General features: G+C 28.3%; 1 protein-coding gene across 1 annotated transcript; it reads left to right on the top strand.

Annotated features, from left to right (window-relative positions):
* Positions 1-1177: 1177 nt before the first annotated feature.
* On the top strand, positions 1178-22632 carry Arf4 (ADP-ribosylation factor 2). The gene is made up of 6 exons (XM_016060814.4): positions 1178-1570; positions 2119-2199; positions 3407-3516; positions 5670-5741; positions 15309-15434; positions 20107-22632. The coding sequence occupies exons 1-6, from the start codon at positions 1504-1506 to the stop codon at positions 20194-20196; spliced, it is 546 nt and encodes a 181-aa protein (XP_015916300.1). The 5' UTR covers positions 1178-1503; the 3' UTR covers positions 20197-22632.
* The last annotated feature ends 200 nt before the right edge of the window (positions 22633-22832 follow it).

The following is a 22832-nucleotide window of genomic DNA, read 5'->3' as shown; positions in this document are numbered from 1 at the left end:
TTTTTAAAAAAAATTTTACTATATAAACTGAAATGTTCGACGGCTGTTATTTTAGATAAAGCTTTTTTTTTTTTAAAGAAATTTAGAAAAGCAAAATAATCAAAAGTTATCAAACTGCCTAGTATCACCCTTTACGCAAAAAAATTATGTAAACGAATGTGGAGATGTGATTGAGAACCAGATAATAATTGGGCAATCCCACCACTCGGAACTTTTGAAGAACCCAGCTCTCGAGAGTGGCGAAATTACTTCCTTCTCTATTTGCTATAAGTGAACGATTTTGTGTAGAATATAAATGTTTAAAAAACAGAATTTTTATTTTAATGCTAAATGTTTTCGAACGCTGCTCCGATAATATTTATTTTGTCACTTCTTCGACAAAATTAAAATTCATATAAAATATGCATTTAATAATTGAGAATTCGATTGATACATTTTAAGTTGGGCTATCAAACCACATTTACTATGAACGTTACCTAAATTTGTAAAAATTGTGAATTGTAGTTAATTATTCTATAAGATTTAAAATTTTTATTGTAGTTAATTTTCTGATAAAAATTAAAAATTATAAAAAAATTATTATTAAATAAAGAAAAATGATAAACTAATTGTAATAATTAATTGTTATACGTCTCAAAAATTGAAAAAATCTAGAGTGTGAGCTCCAAAAGCTCCTAATATGTAGGTAGGTACCAGGAACACACCCGTTAGGAAGATTCGAAGACTTACCATCACAATTTTGATTTTCTGCAGAGGGAATCTCATTCGAAATGGTTCTTCATTAATTTAGATACATATCTGAAGGGGGAAGAAATTTCTCTAGATCTCTGAACTCATGATACTGCACAGCGATCGACCATAGGACTTATGATTCCACAGATTTTACGAGTGCGTATATCAGATGTGCACGTTAAGTTTTAGAGGAGTCGAAGCCTGAACCTCGGCCTCTCCTGATTGGAGCCTGATTCTCTGACCACTGAGCTTTAATTTCCCCGAAAGCTTCCAAACTGAATCAATGAAATCAATCGACAAAATTGCTAATCACGCTCTCGCCCGCATCTCCGAATTCGCATACGCAATCTTTTGCATTCAGTGAAAATGATTCTGAAGCATGACATATAGCTGAATGTGGCTGTTGGCGTATCATTAAGATTTAGAAATTTTGAGTGGCAATGATATGTTTTTTTAGAATTTCGATTCGATGATATCGATATGCTGTAGGCTGAAGTTTTTCTTTCTAAAATATACGTAATTTTTAATGATTGTATGAATGCCGAATTGTGTTTTTTTGACAACGCATTTTCTCACTCTTAATAAATATTTGTAATTTTTCACTTTTCCTCTAGCTTATAAACTTTTGAAACTATTATAGTTATTTCAGATCTAGACTGTCAGAGACGTCAGATAAACAAATATACTTTAAAAGGACGTGGCAGTGATGTTCTGTAGTTTTTGAAAAGGATATATTGTTTACTTTAAGGGTTTATTTAACATAATAATAAAATGGGACTTACAATTTCTAGTATTTTTACTCGCCTTTTTGGAAAAAAGCAAGTCAGAATTTTGATGGGTAAGTAACTATGTTTGGTGCTAATATAAGATATGTTTATTTCTTGGGCGGCGGTTCATGGAAAAAAAATTGTGAGAGTTATTAAAGAGATGAAGGAATAAAAGCTATAAATGTTTTAACATATGCTGAAATTTAAAAAAAGTAACCTTTGACTTTTAATTCGCATCAAACTTCCTCAGGAAAAATAAGGAGTACTTAGGAAACTTCGTTTTACTTAGAATTGAAAAGAATATAAACAGGTTAAATATAATTGGTAGAGCATATAAATATGTCTAACAGATTTTCCAAACCAGTTTTCTGTTGAATTACCAATTTAATGACGCAAGTAATATTTTATAACAAAAAATATACCAAGACTGATTTTGACACTCCAGTTAATACATATAATAATATATTTACTATGCTAAATTTGGAGAACTTTTAGGTAATTATTAAAAATTGTTTTAACTGAAATTTTTTTTAAATATTTTTATTCGAACTTAGTTTATAATTTTCTTTTATTTCAAATTTTTTTTTTTATATATATATAAAATTCTTTTTATTTTTAGTTGGTCTTGATGCAGCTGGCAAAACAACAATCTTGTATAAGTTGAAATTGGGAGAGATAGTTACAACAATTCCTACAATAGGTAAGAATGTAAATCTTTATTTACAACAATTCCTACAATAGGTAAGCATGAAAATCTTTATTATCTTTATCCTAAAAACTATATAATTTCATTTAGTGAATCCTCAAGACTTAGAAATTTATTGGTGCTTAGCACCCTGAATTTCTAGGTCCCTTGCTATTAAAAATATGAATTTGTTACCTCTTTATTCATCTGTTAATATGCACATTCATAATTATTCTATCTATTGATAGAGAAAGCAAAGAATTTCAAAACAAGAGATATTTAAACTATTAAGACTTTTAATTAGTACAGCTCAAATAACTTCAAGGAAAAACAATGATTTAATTATTTAAATTTTCACATTTTACTACTAATAAAGAAGGAAAAGAATTTTTACTACACATATTTCAAGTTTAGTTACAATTATGCATTGAAAAAGTTATTTTTTGTCCCTTTTTAGATTTGTGCTGTATTTGAAACTCTATAGCAGCGGTTCCCAATTTTTTTTTGGTTGTGGAATTGATCTGCAACCACTTTCCAGTGGAACCCTGACTTAAGAACTGAAGTAAATGAAGAAAAATCTGAATATATATTAGCTGTCAAAATTCTATTTAAACTTTTAGATTTTTAATATTTAAAAAGAGGAAGGAAATTGTGAAATCGTTTTATCATTAATAATCTTAAATTGTGTTTTATTTTCAACAGTTGGATTTTTTTTCTTAGAGCTAAATCTAGCAAAATTTTTTTTTTTTGTACTGTTATAAAATGAAAAATAAAAATAAGTGCTATAATATGGAAAATGGTTATTTTGGAAATATATTTCTTTATTAGTGAATTCAGTTTTACTTTGATTTGAAGAGCGGAATGTTATATACTATTCCATTTTTTTATAAATATGTGTTCTTTCCATGATTATATCTATAGATATTTTAACAAAAGGCCATTTCCTTATTGTTGGCGTTTTATTTTAAATAATTTTGTAAACATGATCGATGTAAGTAAATGATGCATTATTGGTTATTATAATATAATTACAGATTTCAAAAGGGTTTAAAAACTATTTGAAAATAGTCTTAGAACCCCTTTAACTCTCCGACAGAACCCTAGGGTTCCGCAGAACACCATTTGGGAACTTCTGCTCTATTGCCTATAAGTGGAATCGTTGTTTATTAGTGTTATTATTATATATTCTATAACTACTTTAATGTGTATTTATTTTATTTAGGGTTTAATGTGGAGACTGTTGAATATAAGAATATTTGTTTCACTGTTTGGGATGTTGGTGGACAAGATAAAATAAGACCATTATGGAGACATTATTTTCAGAATACGGAGGTAAGTATTGATTTGGAATTTAAACTGTTGTCTTTATATTAATGCATTCAATTTTTGCTTATGATTTGTTCAATCAGTATTTTCTTAGATGAAATGAAGTTTTTGCTATTTACTTCAATGTAGTATTCAAATTATTCCACTAAATACATTAATCTTTTATCATTAAAAATGTAAAGTTACGAGCAGAAAAAAAATTCTAACTTTGTTTAACAGGGATGATATTTTTCCGCTTTTTAGAGGATTTCCGCTTTTTTTACTTTTGTGTCTCGAATATCCGCCTTTTTATCAAAAACTACGATTATCTAAAAGTTTCTCTTTTTTTAAATTTTTTTTTTAAAATAAAGATTTTGCTTTTTCGAAAAATTTAGCCGTTGAAATAAAAGAATTATATTTATTTCCGATTTTCAAAGATGAACAGAAAATTCAACCTACATATCTGTCAATTCTTCCACATTTTTACATTTTAGCTGTTTTCGCCGCTTTTACACACAGAAGATACGATTTTCCTCATTTTTACCCGCCCGCCAGATAGTTCGTACTTCAAGCTTTTTAAAAGTCTCAAGCCCAGAATTTGCTAACATTTCGATTCTTATTCACTCGATTTGAATATACTACAATATGATTCTTATTTACGAGATTTAAAAATCCAATATCACTATTTGTATTTACGCGTTTTTAAAAACCTATGTAACGATTCGTATTCACACGAGTTTAAAATCAATTATCGCGATTCTTGTAAGAGGTAGGTTTTTTTAAAATTAGGTACTATAAATGTGACTGTTTTTCTATCAACGATTATTAGCATATATAGGCATATTTAAAACTTACATTCTGTGCTTGCAAAGAAGAATGTGACAAAGGCAGGTAAAGAAAGAAAAAATAGGATTTGTGAAAAGATGTTTGAAGATGGGCTAACAACTAAATTAATCACCAATCTGTTTCCCCTCATTCACAAGCTGCATTATGAGAAATTTGACCTTGTTAAAAGATTTTTTACTGGTTTTGTAAAACATGAAGCGTTTGTAGCAAATTAAGCAAAAAAAAAAAAAATGTATAGCAAACAAAAGCAATCACTTAAAAAATTATTCAATTTTTTGTGGAAAAAGAGTTTTTTTAACTCAGCACCGAAATTTAAGAAATAATGCTGCTGTTATTTATGATATAAAATGCAAAATTCTTATCATATGAAAAATAATTATCTAAACAGTTGCTGACTATCATGTAATTTTTTCAAACTAAAATAGCAATTTTTGTTGTTTGTTATCTTAAATTGTCAGGAATTTATTATTAAACGATTGTACACACGTAAAATTTACTCACGTGGAAATTACGCTTTTTTGCCTTTTGGCCAATCTCATCCCTGTGTTTAATTAAAGATATACTATAAAAATTTAATTTCTTTAATATGATATCCAAAAAAATAGCATGTTTGAGTAATTTTTGTTGTGTAAGTTTGTTCAATTGTGACTGATAAATTTAAAGTAAAAGTAAAATTTGTTATGTTTTCTTATTTTAGAGCTTAGGTTTTTATTATTTGTTTAGGTTTTACAAGTTATAAATTTTTTATTTTATTTAAGTCTTAATTAAATCATAAATTTTGCTTTTTTTTTGTATTTCTTTAACTTGTTATTTTCAACTATTGTTGTAAAAAGATCATTTGAATAATGAAAATATCTGCGAACAAATTATTTTCTCTTCAACAGCAATTGAACCTGAATTTTTTTTGTCGATACCTTGCCTTTTTCCTTTCTTTCCTGTGTAACCTCTTTGTGATTGATCAACAAATGGTTAACATGTTAGTTATTATCAATACCCATATTTAAAAATGAATTTTGAATTTGTATGAAATAAACTTATTTTACAGTAAAGTTAATAGTAGTTTAACAAAATTTTAATTTTCATTAACTTACATGCAATTATTAAAAAATAGCTTTCAGCTAACTATACAGTCTGCCACATCATATTGTTCTAATCTTTGACAAACATAATTTATTTTTGGAGTATATCTATTTTTTTAAGATTGTAAGATTTTTAGTAAGTTTCTGTGAATGAATTTGACTATGCAAAATTTTAATGTTAAAATTATTTTTGATTAATTTATTTATTTGTCCTATTAATTTATTTTTAATGTATATTTTATAATTTATTTTTAGGGCCTAATATTTGTTGTGGATAGTAATGATAGAGACAGAATAGCTGAAGCACAGGATGAACTGTCTAAAATGGTATTTTTTCCATTTGTATCTTTAAATTGTGTGATTTATATCTTATTTCTTTTTATAAAGTTATAAAGGCTTTTTGAATATCAGATTAGTTTATTTATCTGTGTATTTTAAATTTTGTTTTATTTAAAATTTATGATTTGTATATGGACATTTTTGAATTGCTCCATTTGTGCTTATCTAATGTAATTAAGGTTACATAAGCTGCAGATGGGTAAAGTATTTATGAATTTTTATTGATGCGTGATACATATTCCTATTTTTAAGTATTAATCATTATAATGCATTTGAATTTATTTATATTTGCTAGGCTTGGTAAAGTTTTGGACTCGCTTCCTCTTCATAATTCTTTGGTCGAAAACTATCTTTTGCCCAAAATTATTTTGTCAATTATTTAGAACTTTTTTTTTTCACAGCTAGATTTTGTGGAAATATAAGTTAAGAAAAGATAAATAAATTACAAGTAAATAACTAAATTCAGTAGCTAAATTATAGGCAAATGTGGATATCTATACTTTTAAAATAAATTAAATTAATAAAAAATGATTAAAAAAGATTAATCACTTTTGTCTTTAACTCTTAATTAATTTTATCAGTAATTTTATGTGACTAATGCTAGATTTAATTGGAGTATGTATGACTAACAACTTTTATTTAATTTTAGCCTTTTTTTTGGCTTTTTAAAAAGCTTAAGTGCAGGATTTTAATGTTTTAGGATGATTTTTTCTCTCTCTACGAATGTAGAAAATCAACAAAAAGTGGAAATTTGGGACAGTTTTTACCCCCCTGTTGGAGAGCTATGAAAATTTCTTTTTGTTATAATTTTTATCTAAGAATTTATGTAGGACAATTATGATTGTTATAGTTTGCATTTGAATAAAACAAAAATTAAATGTTTTGTGGTAATCATAATTACTCTATCTGAATGTCAATAAGAAATCCTAATGTTCTTGCTAATTACTTATTCAAATAGAAATTGGAAAAACTCTCAAATATGAATTGCACCAAATGCCTAGCTCATGGAACATTTTCTGGTTCAAATAAGTTATGAAACTAAAAAGTTATTCTACATTAAGTGCCAAATTGAACGTATGTGCTAGTTGAAAATTAACTCTGAGCTATTAAAAAGTCAAAAAGAAACTTTATGTTGACGTTTGCAGCTTATATATATAATATGTTGTAAGGTTTGCCACCACTAGATGGCGCTGCGAGATATGAACAAAACTTAAGAATTAATTAAAAAAAAAGAATCTCTCTTCTTTGAGTGTAGTGTAAAAAGGATTAGTATGTGGGAGGAAGGAGCGAAGCGCTTTTTGACGATGTGATTTGTAAATATTTCTATATACTTAATTTTATGTTTGTGATGTGGCATAGTAGGTGTTTAAATAAATTCGTTTTATGCCAAGAAAAGTTGAGTGTGAAAATCATTTCACATTATGAAAATTTGAAAAAGAACCTGCAAGTTTTAGTGGCGTAGTCGTGCAAGAATGGAATTCTAGATGAAATTAGCTAATTAATTAGCAATTAGCTGAAACCGAAATATGGTTTCCAATGAAGGAAATGAAGGATTCCATTAGAAACCAGGTAAGAGGAGTCCACACTCACTAGTAAAATTTTAGTTAAATTTAAAATAATGGTAAGAGTGCATTATTATTAGCCTTGATTACTTTTGGAACTGTGAATAATTGGTATTAATTGTATGAAAATAATAAGTTACAGTTTAACTTATTGGGTTGATTCATCAGAATCGTATTAAATATTCGTTGTAGAAGGAATAATTTTGGTTTTCTGCCATAGAAAACATATTTTCATTTAGGTTTTCTGCCATAGAAAACATATTTTCATTTAGGTTTTCTGCCATAGAAAACGCATTTTTGTTTTGGTTTGAAGAAAGAACGCTTTGTTCTAAATATATCATTGTTTCCAAAAGTTTTCAAAGGAGTATTTATGTTTCATCGAAAATATAAAGAATTTAATATTTAGTTCATAGTTTCTTTGACATCAGTTCAATTTATGTGGTGGAACTTTTGTTTTCAAAACAAAACAAAAAGAATAGATGCGTCAATCCAAGACGATAAGTAGTTTTTATATTTAGTTTACTAAATATAAATTTGATCAATCCTGATCATAAATAAATATAGATTTTAACCATCCCGGTTAAAACGTTTAATATTATCGTTCGTTCAGAGACCGTCCTGGTCATTTCAAAACCTTTTGATCAACCTGATCACTTTATTGTGTTTTAATGTGTAAAGATTATCCTAATCTTAAGAAAACTTATTTTTTAATCAACGAAAATATATATTTACTGTGTTTATATCTCTATAAAAGCATAAAGTTGCAGTTTATTCTAAAATCTATTGCTTTTTAAAGATTTTAAAAAAGAAAGTTAAGCATACAAAGTGAAACTTATTTTCCGAAAGCGGAAGTAATGGATTAATTCGTTTCTTAGTTGAAGAAATGTTTATACTTTATAAGAGTTATTTATGACTTTGGAATTAGTAATTCTGAAATATTGTATAACTGCTTTTAATGATGGTAGATGTTTAAATGAAATCTTCTCCTTATGGTTTATGGAATATTAAATTATATATCAGTAAAGTTTATATGTTTTCTGATTTGATATTTGGCATTCTGTTTTATGATTAATGAAAAAAAAGAAGTCTAGTAAGTGAAATGCTGTTTTGTTTTGGTGAATTCTTATTCATTCTTTAAAAAAAAAAAAAAAGAAGGAAAGTGATGACTCTGAAAAAGAATAATAAATATACGATTGAATGTTTATATTTAAAGTGATAGATTTTATTAGTTTGTTTTGAAAAGTAATTTGATGTGGTGATTAAGAGAAATATTTTGTCAAAAGTATTCACTTCATTCTGTTATTGATATAAGATATACATTTATTCTGTTGCTAGAAATATTATCTAGTGATTTATTACTATTACTGTGTTCTTGAGGTCTAATGCTTTTTGATTTTTTTTATGTTCTCACCAGTGATTTTGAATTGATTTTAAGAAGTAGTTTGCTATTATTTTACAAAGTGCTTTGGTATTATTTTAACTTAAGAAGGTTGCATTTTAATAAAATTTTGATTTATGTTTCGAGAATTTTGTAGTTCTGTTTTAGGATTGCATTTTAATAAGTTGTTTGTTTTAAGTAGAATTCTAATTTAAAAAGACCTTTTTTTATTGCATTTGAAGAGATTTTTTTTTGTGTGGTATTACGTGTATACATTACAATAGGATATTACTAATTTTTTTTTATTATAATAGCATATGGCTGAATTTAAATTTAATCAGATATATGTAAATAAAGTTTAAAATATTTTATTATTTTTCTTTTACATATCAAACTTTTAGATTTTTTTTTACATAAGGTAAAGTAATTAGTTTAAGTTAATTATAATAAGGTGCGAGATGGCGTTTTTAGGAAAAGGCTTAAAAATAGACTTGCAATTCATGGCAATGGAAATGGGGGTTGAAAATGTTAGTAATCTAAAAGTGTTTGAGTTGAAAGAGCTCATCTCGAAGAATGAAAATTTCGATGAAGATTTTTGTAAAGAACTGTTGAACACTATTATAGACGAACGTAAAGGAAAAGAAGCACTCGAAGTAAATGAGCGCATAAGAAAAGAAGAACTTGAAATTGAAGAACGTAAAAGAAAAGAAGAATTTGAAATGGCGGAACGAAAGAGGCAAGATGAAGTTGAAGAAAAGAAAAGGAAGGATAAAATGGAATTCGAGCTTCGGAAGAAACAAATCGAGATGAAAACAGGAGATGAAAATGAGGTCAAAGAATCTGGACAATTCAAGATTGATTTACATAAGTTAATTCCAAAATTTGATTCAAAAAATGATGATATCAGTTTATTCTTAGTTTTGTTCGAACGTCAAGCAAAAATCTTAAATTTACCGAAGGAATGCTGGGTGACGCATCTTATGAGTATTATACCGTCAGATATTGTATGCCTTATTGCTCGTGAACCAGAAAAAGATGCGGCTGATTATGAATATGTGAAAAAATTATTACTTCAAAGATTTAAAATGAGCCCTGAAAAATTTCGCCAAATGTTTGTCACACATCAAAAGAACCCCGAAGGAACCTGGAAAGATTTCTTTTATGAAATTAGAAATTTTTGCGAGGAATGGCTTAATGGGTTAAATATTCAAACCTTTGATGAACTTAAAGATCTTCTCATAACGGACCAAATGAAAAAGAAGGTGCCCACCGAGATACGTGAACATTTCATAGATGACTGGTCTAAAATAAAAACTCCAAAGGTACTTGTGGAAAAACTTGATGAATATGAGGACATTCATCGGAAAACCAAGAAACCAGCTGTGCCATTGAACAGTAAAGAGAAATCTTTTCACAGGACCTTTCCTTCGAATAAATGGAATCAACCACGCCATAAAGAAGAAATGAATATAGGAAATAAAGATAAAGTGACAAGTCACAAATACAATAATTTTTATTCTAATAACAGCCATGAAACTCAATATAATCGATCACGTTTTGTACCTACGTGTTTTTCTTGCGGCAAAGAAGGTCATTATTCGCGAGAATGCATGGATAGGAACATAAGTAAACAGAGTTCTCAAAGAAACAAACTTCTACCAGTCAAAGCCCAAAGTAATGCAGTGCAGACTGAGGATAATACGAAAAATATTATGACAGTACAGATGTCTACTCCCAAATCCACCTGTAACTTCTTAGCACAGAATATTGATGAATTGAAGACTGTAAAAGTCAAATGTGGTGATGTTGTCTTCAAAGGAACTGTAGACTCTGGAGCACAAATCTCTGTTGTGCGAGCGGACTTAGTAAAAGACATTGAAAGTGCTGGAGAAGGACAAATCCAATTAGTATCAGCCTTTGGTGATAGTGAAATTGTTCCCTTGAGAATATTCAATATAAAAATGGATGATGGATGGCATGATTCAGTGCCAATTACATTTGCCGTTTCCAAAAAGCTAGTGAATGATATGCTAATTTGTCAAACTGCATATGAGGCTCTCTTAGAAAATGTACAGTTATACAGTATTAACGCAAGGCAAGGCATTAATGATGAATCCCAAGTAATCAAAGTCGCAAATGTCGAGGCCAATGAAGATCAAACACCTGAATCCTGTTCAGAAAGAGAGTTGTTTGCAGAACCGGTCAACCTAGAAAACAAAGTTGATTCTAATCTTGACAGTGAGACGAGAAAGGAATTTATCAAACTTCAGAAAGAGGACGTAACGTTACAAGATGCATGGGAAAAAGCAACTAAGAAAGAAAGATCGTTCGAAATAGAAGATTGTCTGCTGATGCATAATGATGTTGTTTGTGGGGAGAAGGTAAAACAAGTTGTTCTGCCTAATTGCAAAAGAAAGGAAGTTTTACAGATGGCTCATGAAATTCCTTTAGCTGGACACTTGGGAGAACAGAAAACTAAGCAACGCATTAAATATTCATTTTTCTGGACTTCAGTAAAAAGTGACGTGAAAACATTTTGTGAAGCATGCAAGCCATGTCAGTTACGAAGAACTACAACATATAGAGATAGAATTCCTATACAGCCAATTGCAAGGCCTAATAATCCATTTGAGGTTTGGAGCGTGGATTGTATTGGACCTTTAGAGCCCCGATCTAAAAGAGGACACTCGTACATCATATGCGCTATTGATTTGTGTTCAAGATGGGCGGGAGCCATACCGGTCAAACATATTACTGCAAAGACTACTTGCGATGTGTTGATGAAGATTTTCTGTCAGACTGGTTTCCCCAAGACTATATGTACGGACCAAGGTACAAATTTTACAGCCCAGTTAACTCAAGCTTTCCATGACATATTGGGAGTCTCTCCTAGATTTTCCACTCCGGGTCATCCTGAGAGTATGGGAGCAGTTGAAAGATGGAACAGAACTTTGAAAAACATGTTGAACAAAAACATCCAAGAACATGGGAATGAATGGGACGCTCACCTTCCTTATTTACTTTTTGCATATAGGGAAATACCTCATGCAATCACTGGAGTGTCACCATATCAATTGGTTTATGGAAGATTACCAACTGGACCATTAGCCATTTTGAAAGAATTTTGGACTGGTGAAAGAGGAATTCCAACTAATGCTGCTCGTCCTGTTGAAGATTACTTGAAACAATTGCAACAGAAACTGCAAGATGCCCACTTAATAGCATCAGAAAATAGTTCTAAAAATCAGGAACGTATGATTTCACACTACAATATGAGATCCCGAGAAAAGAGTTTTTCTGTTGGCGATGAAGTGCTGATTCTTATGCCTTCCTCAACTCACAAATTGCTTAATACCTGGATAGGACCAGCCAAAGTAGTAAAGCTCACTAGACCCCACTCCTGTTTAGTAGAAATGGAGGATGGTAGTACAAGAGAATTACATGTAAATAAATTGAGACCTTATATAGCTAGAGTTGAACAAGTTGGAATTATATTTGATCAAGATAGTGATTTTGGGGAATTGTATTATGCTCCAACGGACAAAGAAGGCACATGGAATAAAAATAATGACATTGAATTAAAACGAATGACTAATACCTTGAATGACCAACAGGAATACCAGTTGAAAAGTCTACTACAACGATATAAAGATATATTTTGTAAACGTCCTGGAAAAGCCAAAGTGAGAGGACACTCTGTTAAAGTTACTGCAGATTGTTCACCGAAGCGATTACAACCATATAGAGTGCCAATTGCCCTCCAGAAAGAAGTTGATCGTCAGATTAAAGAGTTATTGGAAATGGACTTGATAGAACCGAGTGATAGTGATTGGGCGCATCCTCTCGTGTGTGTTGCGAAGAAAGATGGAAGCATTAGGTTGTGCATAGACTTCAGACTCTTGAACAGTTATACAATACCTGATGCATATCCAATGAAACATGCGATGGATTTAATATACGAGATAGGCAAAGCTCATTTTATATCAAACTTGACTAAGAAGAAGGTAGCTAACAAGATTCCTTGGGACAATAACGCCGAAAAATCTTTTCAATTATTAAAGAAAAATTTAGTTGAAATGCCTACTCTCTACACCCCTGTGCTGAATCGCCCATTTCAACTGTATACCGATGCTTCAGCTACTATCGTTGGAGCTTGTCTTGCACAAAATGACGAGAATGGCACAGAACATCCAATTGCTTTCTTCAGCAAAAAATTAACACCGTGCCAAATAAACTGGTCCACGATAGAGCGGGAAGCCTATGCTGTGCTAAGTGCATTGAAAAAGTTTGATTGTTGGATCTTTGGATCTCAGATACAGGTTGTCTCTGACCACAACCCACTAACATTTTTGACTAAAGGATTACCTCATGGTACAAAATTGGCTAGATGGGCTCTAGCCTTACAACGTTATGATATACGCATCATATATCGAAAGGGAGCTCACCATGGTAATGCAGACACCCTCTCTCGCTTACCTTTTGAAGATTAGTTAATTTTTTTAGTACTTATTTTCATTTCATATTTTAGTACATTTATGCATATGTATAGTAAAACTTTCTAGTTATAATAAATGTAATCATTAATAATCGTATATCATGTATTTTATCTGATTTGTTGTATTTGTTTCAATTTTGTGTGTATATGCTAAAGATCTTGGTTAGTCATTTATATTTACTATATCAAATAGTGCACTCTTCAACTAGAAATTAGATATTCATTTCAGGAACCGGACTCCGGTGAGTGTGTGACTAACCTCTTTCTTTCAGCACCTGGTCATTGAAGATGACGCATGTGCTTCCCTTGGTGGGAGGTGTAAGGTTTGCCACCACTAGATGGCGCTGCGAGATATGAACAAAACTTAAGAATTAATTAAAAAAAAAGAATCTCTCTTCTTTGAGTGTAGTGTAAAAAGGATTAGTATGTGGGAGGAAGGAGCGAAGCGCTTTTTGACGATGTGATTTGTAAATATTTCTATATACTTAATTTTATGTTTGTGATGTGGCATAGTAGGTGTTTAAATAAATTCGTTTTATGCCAAGAAAAGTTTAGTGTGAAAATCATTTCACATTATGAAAATTTGAAAAAGAACCTGCAAGTTTTAGTTATGTAAAAGCATATTTTTGACTTTTTAAACTGGAACCAGGGGGACCACAAAACAGGGAAAAGTTGGGTTAATCTGGCAGTTGTCATAAATAGACTACTCAACCCTAAATAGTTAAGAAATTAGCAAAAAGATTATAGTTTGTAGAAAATATAGGTAGTAAATATAGAATTTTTTGCTGGTTTTATAACCAATATAAAAATATATAATTCTAAAAATTACCTATTTATGTTTAATGATTTAAAACATACCACTTAAGTTAGATGATGAAATTTTTAGCTGTCTAAAGCTTTACTTTATTTTTAAATATTTTCATTAATATTTTTTTTCATGCTTGTATGTTTTAGAAACATTTTCACATCATTGGTTATTTCTAAATTATAAATGTGTTATAATTATTTGTGTTAATATTGTTTTACTTTATTTATATGTTTTAATTTTTTGATTAAGACAGAAATAGATTTTTTTAATTCCCAAGATAGTTAATGTTATAAAAAGTTTTTTTAAATTTATAATGCTTGAAAATATGTTTATCTGAATTTTGCTGTTTCTAATTTTTATATTTATTTATTAATTTTTTACCTTTCACTTGTTTATATATTTCACTGAAGCAGTTTCTGCTTTGTTCTTAATAAAATTAAGGATTTTTTGTTGAAAGATTTTTTGTGAAAGAAGTGTTAAATCATTAGTCACTCTTTTTATTTTCACCATTGTTCTACGTTAGACAAGAACTTGCTAAATCTTCTTTTCAAAAATAAGTGATAAAATAAAAAGTATCAGCATTTTTTTCAAGTTCAAACCACTAATCAAAGCAAAATAGGTTTTATCTGATTTAACCAAACATTTAAAATTTTTATAGTCATATTTATGTGCTTTTGTTTTGAGGAGATTTTGTTTAGACAATTATGCAGCTATAGGCTAATTTTAATATTTTTAAAGTCTTTAATAAACATTTTTATATTGCACAAAGAAAAGAGAAAAAATCAGAGATTCAAAAGTTTAAAGCTATAACAATTGCTCATTGTATTTTATGAATTTTTTTGTGCAAATTAGTTTGATTATTAAATTTAATGCTCAGCATATTCAGGTATAATTTGTAACAGAATCTTGCATTTGATGTTCTAAATAACCCAGTAAGTTTTCAGAGGTAACCCAGCATATTTATTTGTAACTTTCACTGAATACTTGATAAAAATCAAAATATTTGAAATGAAGTAAAGTAAGCGAAGCTTTTTCAAATCTTGCCCCTAATTTTAAGATTTTTTCCGGTGTGTATAGATGATTTTAGTTTTTCTTACAAAATGACTTATTCTATCGAAATACTTACAGAAAAAATTCATTTCAATTCTTTATTTTAACAATAACAAATTAAAAAAAATATTTTTTCTGTTTTAAAATTTTCAAAAAATTATTATACCTGGATCTATAAGGTTCATATGTTTTTATTTAATTTTTTTATATTTTGAAATGTTTTATTATTATTATTTAAAGTACACATATTTTCCACCTATAGCTGAAAGAGGATGAACTTTCTGAAGCTGTGTTACTTATCTTCGCAAATAAACAAGATTTACCCAATGCAATGTCTGCTGGTGAACTCACTGAAAAACTAGGTCTTAATTCACTTAGAAATCGAAGAGTAAGCTTCTTAATTATTTTTTTACTTAACAAAGACTCTTGCTTTTTTGTTTTAGTTAAAAATATTTATACAGAATCTATTTCTGTTATATTGTTTAAAATTAATTTTACTGTATCAGAGAATAACTATTTAATTTTTGATTTGTTTTTCAGAAAGCTGTTTTTAAGAGGCTTAATAACTACTTGCATATTTTATGGTTATAATTTCAGATATTTTGTTTTGCGATTGTAAAACTTTTTATTTATACCATAAACTTTATTAAATGTTAAAAGTTTTTGAGTGATATAATTATACAAAATTTGTTTTATTCTTGAAATAGCTTACATAGCAAGCCTACAAGCCTTCATAATTTTTATTATTATTATTTATTCTATTATAATTTTTTTAAGCTCTAGTGGCATAATAGTTAATTTCTCCTTGAACAATTATTATTTATATAAATGGAAGAAATTTTTTTCAAGGGAGGATGATCAATGAATTATTCTTTAAATCAGTAACTTTTACAGTTATTAAAAATGGTGGAAAATTATTTTAATCGTTAAATTAATGATTAATCATTTTATTAAAAATTGTGGTAAAAGTTACCTCTTGTACTACATTATTGAATAATTATAAAATGAGAATTCAGAGTGTGGTGTAAAAAATAAATTTCTATCTTAGGAATTCGTGCTTTACTAAGCCTTATTTACAATCATACATATTAATGTATTTATACATAGTCATTATCATAAAGTGAATTCTTTGATTTGTAGCTTATTTGAATGTGAGCTAATGGAGCAGTTTCAGATTTTTTTTTCTCTGTTAGTTACTCTTTCCTGTGATTAACCGCTGGAACACTCAACTATTTATTGTGGATGTGTCCTAAAGGGTTTTTGTATATTAAGTGGACTGTTGTTGATTTCAAATATCTATCATAAATTGTCCGTCTTGGTTCAACTCTATGCCTATATATGTATTCATATATCAAGTTTCTAATGGGATACCTGAAAGTAAGGTAGTGTGGGTATCTCGATACTAATTGGCTGTAGAAACAGAGCATTTGTTTACATTAGCAAATTTTATCTCTATTCTATTTTGAGTAAGCCAGGCCCATCAAGTATCAATTCTCTTAAGTTACACATTCTATATTTTTTGCCCAGGTGGCCGAGTGGTTAGCGTGCCTGACTGCGAATCCAATGGCTGCGGGTTCGAATTCCGCTCTGGGCATGGATGTTTCTCTCTCTCTGTGTTGTCTTCTGATGTATGAATGTGGCCCACCCTATGAACGGGTATTTGTGGCAGTATGACGTGGGTAATGTTGGTCGCCTTCGTGACTTTGGTTCACAGGTGCCCTCTGGGTAACGATAAATGAACAACACTTCCGTCATCTTCTAAGGTGAAGAACGAAAGTTCAGTGCCTGCCGTTATTAGAAAAAAATATTTTTGCATGAAAATTCTTTCACAAAGATTTAAATTCTTTCACTATATATTTCTTACTTAACACAAAGACAAGCATGGAGAACATAAATTATGCATTTAGGTGGTCAGGTATACAAAACAAAAATATATCACTGTTACAATTAAATACATGAACAATAATAAATATATGCTGAGTAAAAGACTTAGACTAGAATGAATTATATTTCAATAAATTCAATGTGCAATACGGCACTGTATCTAGTTAACTTAAAGTCAATTAACCTTCTTACTGACGTGCAGAGACTTGGCGAAACTTTAATACACCATTTTGCATATCCGTGTCTGTATCAGTAATCTTCTTTTTAAGCGCAAATACCCAATGGAAAAGTCCAATTTTGAAAGCAGTGTTACTTTTCTTTTCTGAAAATATTAAAAGAATTTTTAATGTGTTTTTGTTATGGTGTAAAAATTCTGAAACAAAGAACTATACATTTAATTTTAAGCAAATCAAATATAATATCAAATATTATTAAATATTATCAAATATAATTAAGTATCAAATATAATTAAGTAAATAAATCATTCACTGAAGTTCTAAATTACTAGTAATAACTAGTAAGGGAAGTGTGCATCTGTAAAATTCCTAATAAAAGGAAATTAAGTTTAAATTAAATTGAATAATTGAAAACCTTGGATTGTCTAAAAGTTAGCAAACAGATCTGCCCTTGTGGTAAAATATGCCCCATTAAAATTTAAGTTTTTTTTATTCTAAACTAACAAAACTCTCCAGTCAATGTGTATTTGTTGTGTTACATTTAGGTTGTCTGCCTTTTACCAGAGAGGTATGGGGGTTTAATTCTTAGCTGGGACATTTGAATTTTATCTCTAATTTTCTCTTCTAAAAAAGTTGATAATTATTTAACATGTTTATTTAATTTATAGATTGTTATTTTTTAATTTATATAAAAATTTTTGAAAATATTTAAATAAAGAAAAAAATGTTTAATTTTGTAAATTAATTGATAATTAAAATGTATAGATTATTTAAAAATTTTGTAGTTTCTTATTTTTTAATGTGATAAATGAATTTTATTTGCATTTTTTAACAGGGTGCGTAGCGTTTGTTAAAAGTACTTAAAGGTGCTTTTTTGGGGATTTCATTTTTAAAAGCTTTTAAAGGTGCTTTTTTTCAGTTGGCCTTTTTAAAAAGTGCTTTTTTTTTTCGAATAATTTTTTCTTCCCTTCAGTGATATCTGGTGGATCGCATGCATTTAACGAAAAATGGGGAGTTTGCTATGTAATAATTCACTCTAACTTCATGTCGCACCGACGTTATGACTTGCGCATGCGCGCATACTTGAAACCGAAACCCGAGTGCTCCAATTCGGATAGAGAATGTCAGATCCTTATGAAATCTTTTCTTTTTAATTTATTTTAATTTTGTTCTTGTTTATTTAATTTACTTCTAACACTTTTTTTGACGTAGGGGGTAAGGGTACTTTTGTTCTGAGTTCAGGGTCAAGTTGAATTCACTCGGTGATGTGGGAAAGTACTGATTGTTTCGATTTACGCTTGTTTCTTTTTGGGTTTTTTTTTTTAACGCTAAAACTGTTTATAAAAAGCTTTTGTTTTTCAATAATATCATTGATTGAATATGAATTTTTTTTAGTGCTTGAAAATTTTTGTAAAGTGCTTGAAAAGTTTTTAAAAAGTGCTTATTTTTGATTCAAAGATTTGGCTACGCACCCTGTTTAATAATTTAAGGTTTTACTAAATTTAATTATGAAAATGTAAACGAAAGTATATCATTTTTTAAAAGCTATTTATTGCCCTAATAGAACACCTTTTATCTCAATCTTCTTTTTTTTTTTACTTGTAAAATGTATTAATTTCTAAAGAAAAAAATTTTATAGTTAAGCAATTTTTTATTTTTTTATTTTATAATTTTTTTAAAATTTATTCCTCCCTTCTATCTTTTTTTCAATAAGTATAATGTTTTTGTTATATTTTCATAACTAAAAACTTAAATTATTTATTATAAGTAAATAAATTCAGTTGATTAACCCTCTGACTGATTATCCCGCGATTTCCACGGGCAACTGAATTGTAGCAAAATCTGCTCATGTCGCGATTTCCGCGGGCATGTGTTTTTCTTCCTTTATTGATGAGCGCATCCCGTTTATTCCCCGTTTCAGCGGGAATTTTTTACGTTTTGACCAACAGATGTCGTTAGTTGTCCTCTAAATTGCCGTATTTGAAAGCGCGTAGTGTAAAGCGATTTCGTAAGGTCGGAAAGCGCGTAGTGTAAAGCAAATTTTTAAAGCGGCTTCGGTCCAAAAATGGAGCAGTCAGAGGGTTAAAAATGTTGATTTTTTTTCCTAAAATAATCTATGTATATTAAGTAAAAAAAAAAACTAAATCTCCATTAATTTTTTGTTTTAAAATTTATTTGTTTTTATTTTTTTTTTGTTTTTTTCTAGTTTAAAAATATTTGAATTTAAAAATAATAATTTATAAAGTTAATAAAATGTATAAAATAAAATGAATAAAATAATTATCAATTTTTTTAGTTCCAGCTGGGATTTGAATTTCAAACCTTTCTGGTAGAAGACGTTGGCTTCACCATTACGCCACAAATGCAGATTAGCTGGAAATTTTTGTTAGTTTAAAAGTAAATGAACTAAAACTCTGAAAGGGCATATTTCACCCGAGGTGCAGATCTGACTCCTAATTTTTTCTTTATGCAAGACTTTTAATTGTTTTCCTTAAGTTTAATTTCATTAGTGTTTAGTTTAATTTTATTATTTTACAGTAACATATACCTAATGCCATTTTAAGTTTAAACAATTACCACAAAATATAAGCACAGTACTTATCCTTCCATATTCGAATAGATAAGATCAATATAATGGCTAGATACATTTTCATATAATTCTGGAGAGTGTTAATTATAAGCATTTACAGAAAAAAACACAACTTTCATGCAGGCAATAATGTTTTCATGTATCATGCTTGGGTTTCTGGAAATTATGTATCAATTATGAAGCAATTCTATGGAAAAGTTTGTAGAAATGCCTCCCGTGGTAAAAATGTGGCATATAGATGTATTTCCAAAAGTCTCATTTATAAATTATTTAAATATATTTTTATTAAGTTTTTTATTTATTATTTTATTAAGTATGTTAATTATTTTTTGGGAAAAATATTTTATTGAAAAAATATATGTATGAATTAAATTTAATGTATTTTTAATGAGTGTTCTTTTTTTTCTTAGTGGTACATTCAAGCAACTTGTGCTACACAAGGCGATGGCCTTTATGAAGGATTGGATTGGTTATCTAGTGAACTTGCAAAAAATTCTTAAACAAGCATGTTTAAACAAGTCTCTCCATTGAATTGTATATTGTTATAGCACTTTTGATTGGTGCCTCTTATAATAGTCTTAATTTCAGAATTTATTTTTGCATATCCATAGATTAAATCATTACCTACTAAAAGTCTGCTTTATTTTTCTTTCTGCATCTTTGCTCTTTCTGGCACCATTACAAATTGTGACCTCTTTAGATTTATTTTTAATTGTATTAAATATTTGTGGTGGTAGGATTATTGCTTAGGCCAGTTTGAAATTAAGAATTCATCTATATATTTAAACTATGTCTTAAGTATACTGCACTATTGTGATGATTTATGAATGAAACTTTATAATATATGTTAATAAGTTTTGTTTTTGGAGGAGGCTTTTTCTATGTTTTGATTGTGAATTTGCATTTTTATTTTCTGTAGGACTATCTATTTTTTTTTCTCTCATTAAAATACAATTAGTGTGATAATATTCTATTTATTCCAGTTGGCATTGTGGTGTTTTTGAAAAATATTTTTATTAGATATCGTGGATGCATTTTATACCAAAAAGTTTTATTTCATATTTTCATTGCTTGTATCTGATATAATTGAACTTAGACGGTATATTTGAAAAGTTGGGAGGACGATCTCATAAAATAAAAGAAGCTAATTGCTTTTACTGTCATTGAAAACTAATTTAGTGATGGCTATTAGCTGCTACACAATTTTTTTTGGAAACATCATTGCCATGCTTCTTTGTCATTTTTGACATTGTTTGCACTATATTGAAAAATATCTTCCTTTTTCAGTCCTAAAGCAGGTAACTTTTTGTGTACTGCTAGCACACCCTACATTTTCCCTGACATTTTTTATGTGTCTCTTTTGATGATTTGCTTACTCTGAAACGAATGTTGATTCCAGTTTGAAATGTTCCTGTTTAAATTGATGCTCCCCTTACATTGACTGCATTAAATTAATCCACTTCAGCCTGCCATGATTGCCATGTTTTTGTTCACTGTTTGTGTGAGCACAAATTCCTGTAGCTGCCAACTATAATGGATTTTGAATATTTTTTTTTTGGTTTATTGGTTTAATAATTCTACTGATTTTTCTTCATTTTATATTAGAAAATTCTTTAAACTTTAAAAAGTGATAGCAAAAAAGGAAAAAAATTCTTATAAAAGTAAAATTTTTGCTCTATTTATTTTGTTTGAATAAGAGCTACCACTGAACAAATAACAAATAAGTAAGCCTCAATAATAGTAATTTATATAAAGCTTTTTTATTTTAATATGTTCTTAATTTTTCAGTTTTTGTTTTTTTAAAATTCAGAACTCTTTATTTTGTAATTGAAGAATTTGTTATTCTAAAATGAATTCATTATTCGTTATTATTCAAAAATATAAGAAGATATATATATTTTTTTATTAAAATGTATTTGCCAATCATAAATTGAAGATGTTACGGTTAATTAAAATTTACAGTTATTAGTGTCAAAAATTTCTACAATTCCTTTAGTCTAAAATATCCTTGATATTATTTGAATGTTAGCATGAATTTAATATTTTTCATAAATTATACTGGATATTTTTCGCTTCATGTTAGCAGATATTACCTCCTAAAAAGCACAATTATTCAACTATGGGACCATTCACCAAACTTTTCAAATCCACATTTTCGTGTGGTTCGAGTAAAAAATTAAGCTATTTCATGTTTATATTTAGATCCTTTTACAGAAGTATTTATTGATTTGTATACTTTGATTTTCTTACTCATTCGTAGATAATTTCTAGCATATTTTTTAAGCATTTTTCTCTTTGATCAGACTTACAATAAAACATGAACTTTTTCTAATTGAACTTTTATCATGCTATGCAATCATTATTTTTATATTTGTTTGAAAATAACATAAAATAACTGGTAAATTTCCTTTTAAATTTTTGAACTGTAAAAAGTTTTTTCATTTATATAAGTCAAAAATTATATTAAATTTATTAAAATATTTAATTTTATTTTTACATGCTTTTAATCAGAATTTTATGAAGAAAAAAATAAGTACCTCTGGTGATTGCTTGAATGAATGATTCATTTATTAATTTTTAAACAATATTTTAATACAAAAATATCAACTGGCATCTAAAAGATTTTTTTATTGTTTATAAACTATATGTTCTGAATTCAGTGTTTTATGCTAATTATGTGTTTTTATAATTTACTAGTTCATTGAGCATTAAATATTAGTTATTAGTATAGCGAAACCTCCAATTTCTTGTTTTGAGGGAACACTATTTTTTATTCTTTTATTTTTTGACTGCAAAATACATGTTATTAAAGCAGTTAATAAACAATATGCTGTAGTTTTTACATTAGATACTATCTTTCTTTTCATATGTGACTTCAGTTTCATAAAATTTTTTGATATCTGTTCATATTGTAAAATAAAAATAAATTTTGAAAATATTTTGTGGTCTTATTTTTGCTTTGTTAATTTTTTAAAATTTTGTATTGCTAATTTTATTTAAATATTGTTGTCTTCGTACGTTTACTGCATTTAATTTAAATAATTTTTTTTTTTTTTTTAAGTTGAGATTTTTACCAGATCCATTGAGTCAGTAAAGTTTGCATTCTTGAGAGCTTGATTTTAACTCCAAAATTTAT

The sequence above is a fragment of the Parasteatoda tepidariorum genome, chromosome 9 (assembly GCF_982258835.1).
Source record: "Parasteatoda tepidariorum strain Cologne lab strain chromosome 9, Ptep-v5.0, whole genome shotgun sequence".
In the NCBI taxonomy this organism is placed as follows: domain Eukaryota; kingdom Metazoa; phylum Arthropoda; class Arachnida; order Araneae; family Theridiidae; genus Parasteatoda; species Parasteatoda tepidariorum.
The sequence above is the reverse complement of the archived record's forward strand: the minus strand, read 5'-3'. Positions and strand labels throughout refer to the sequence as shown.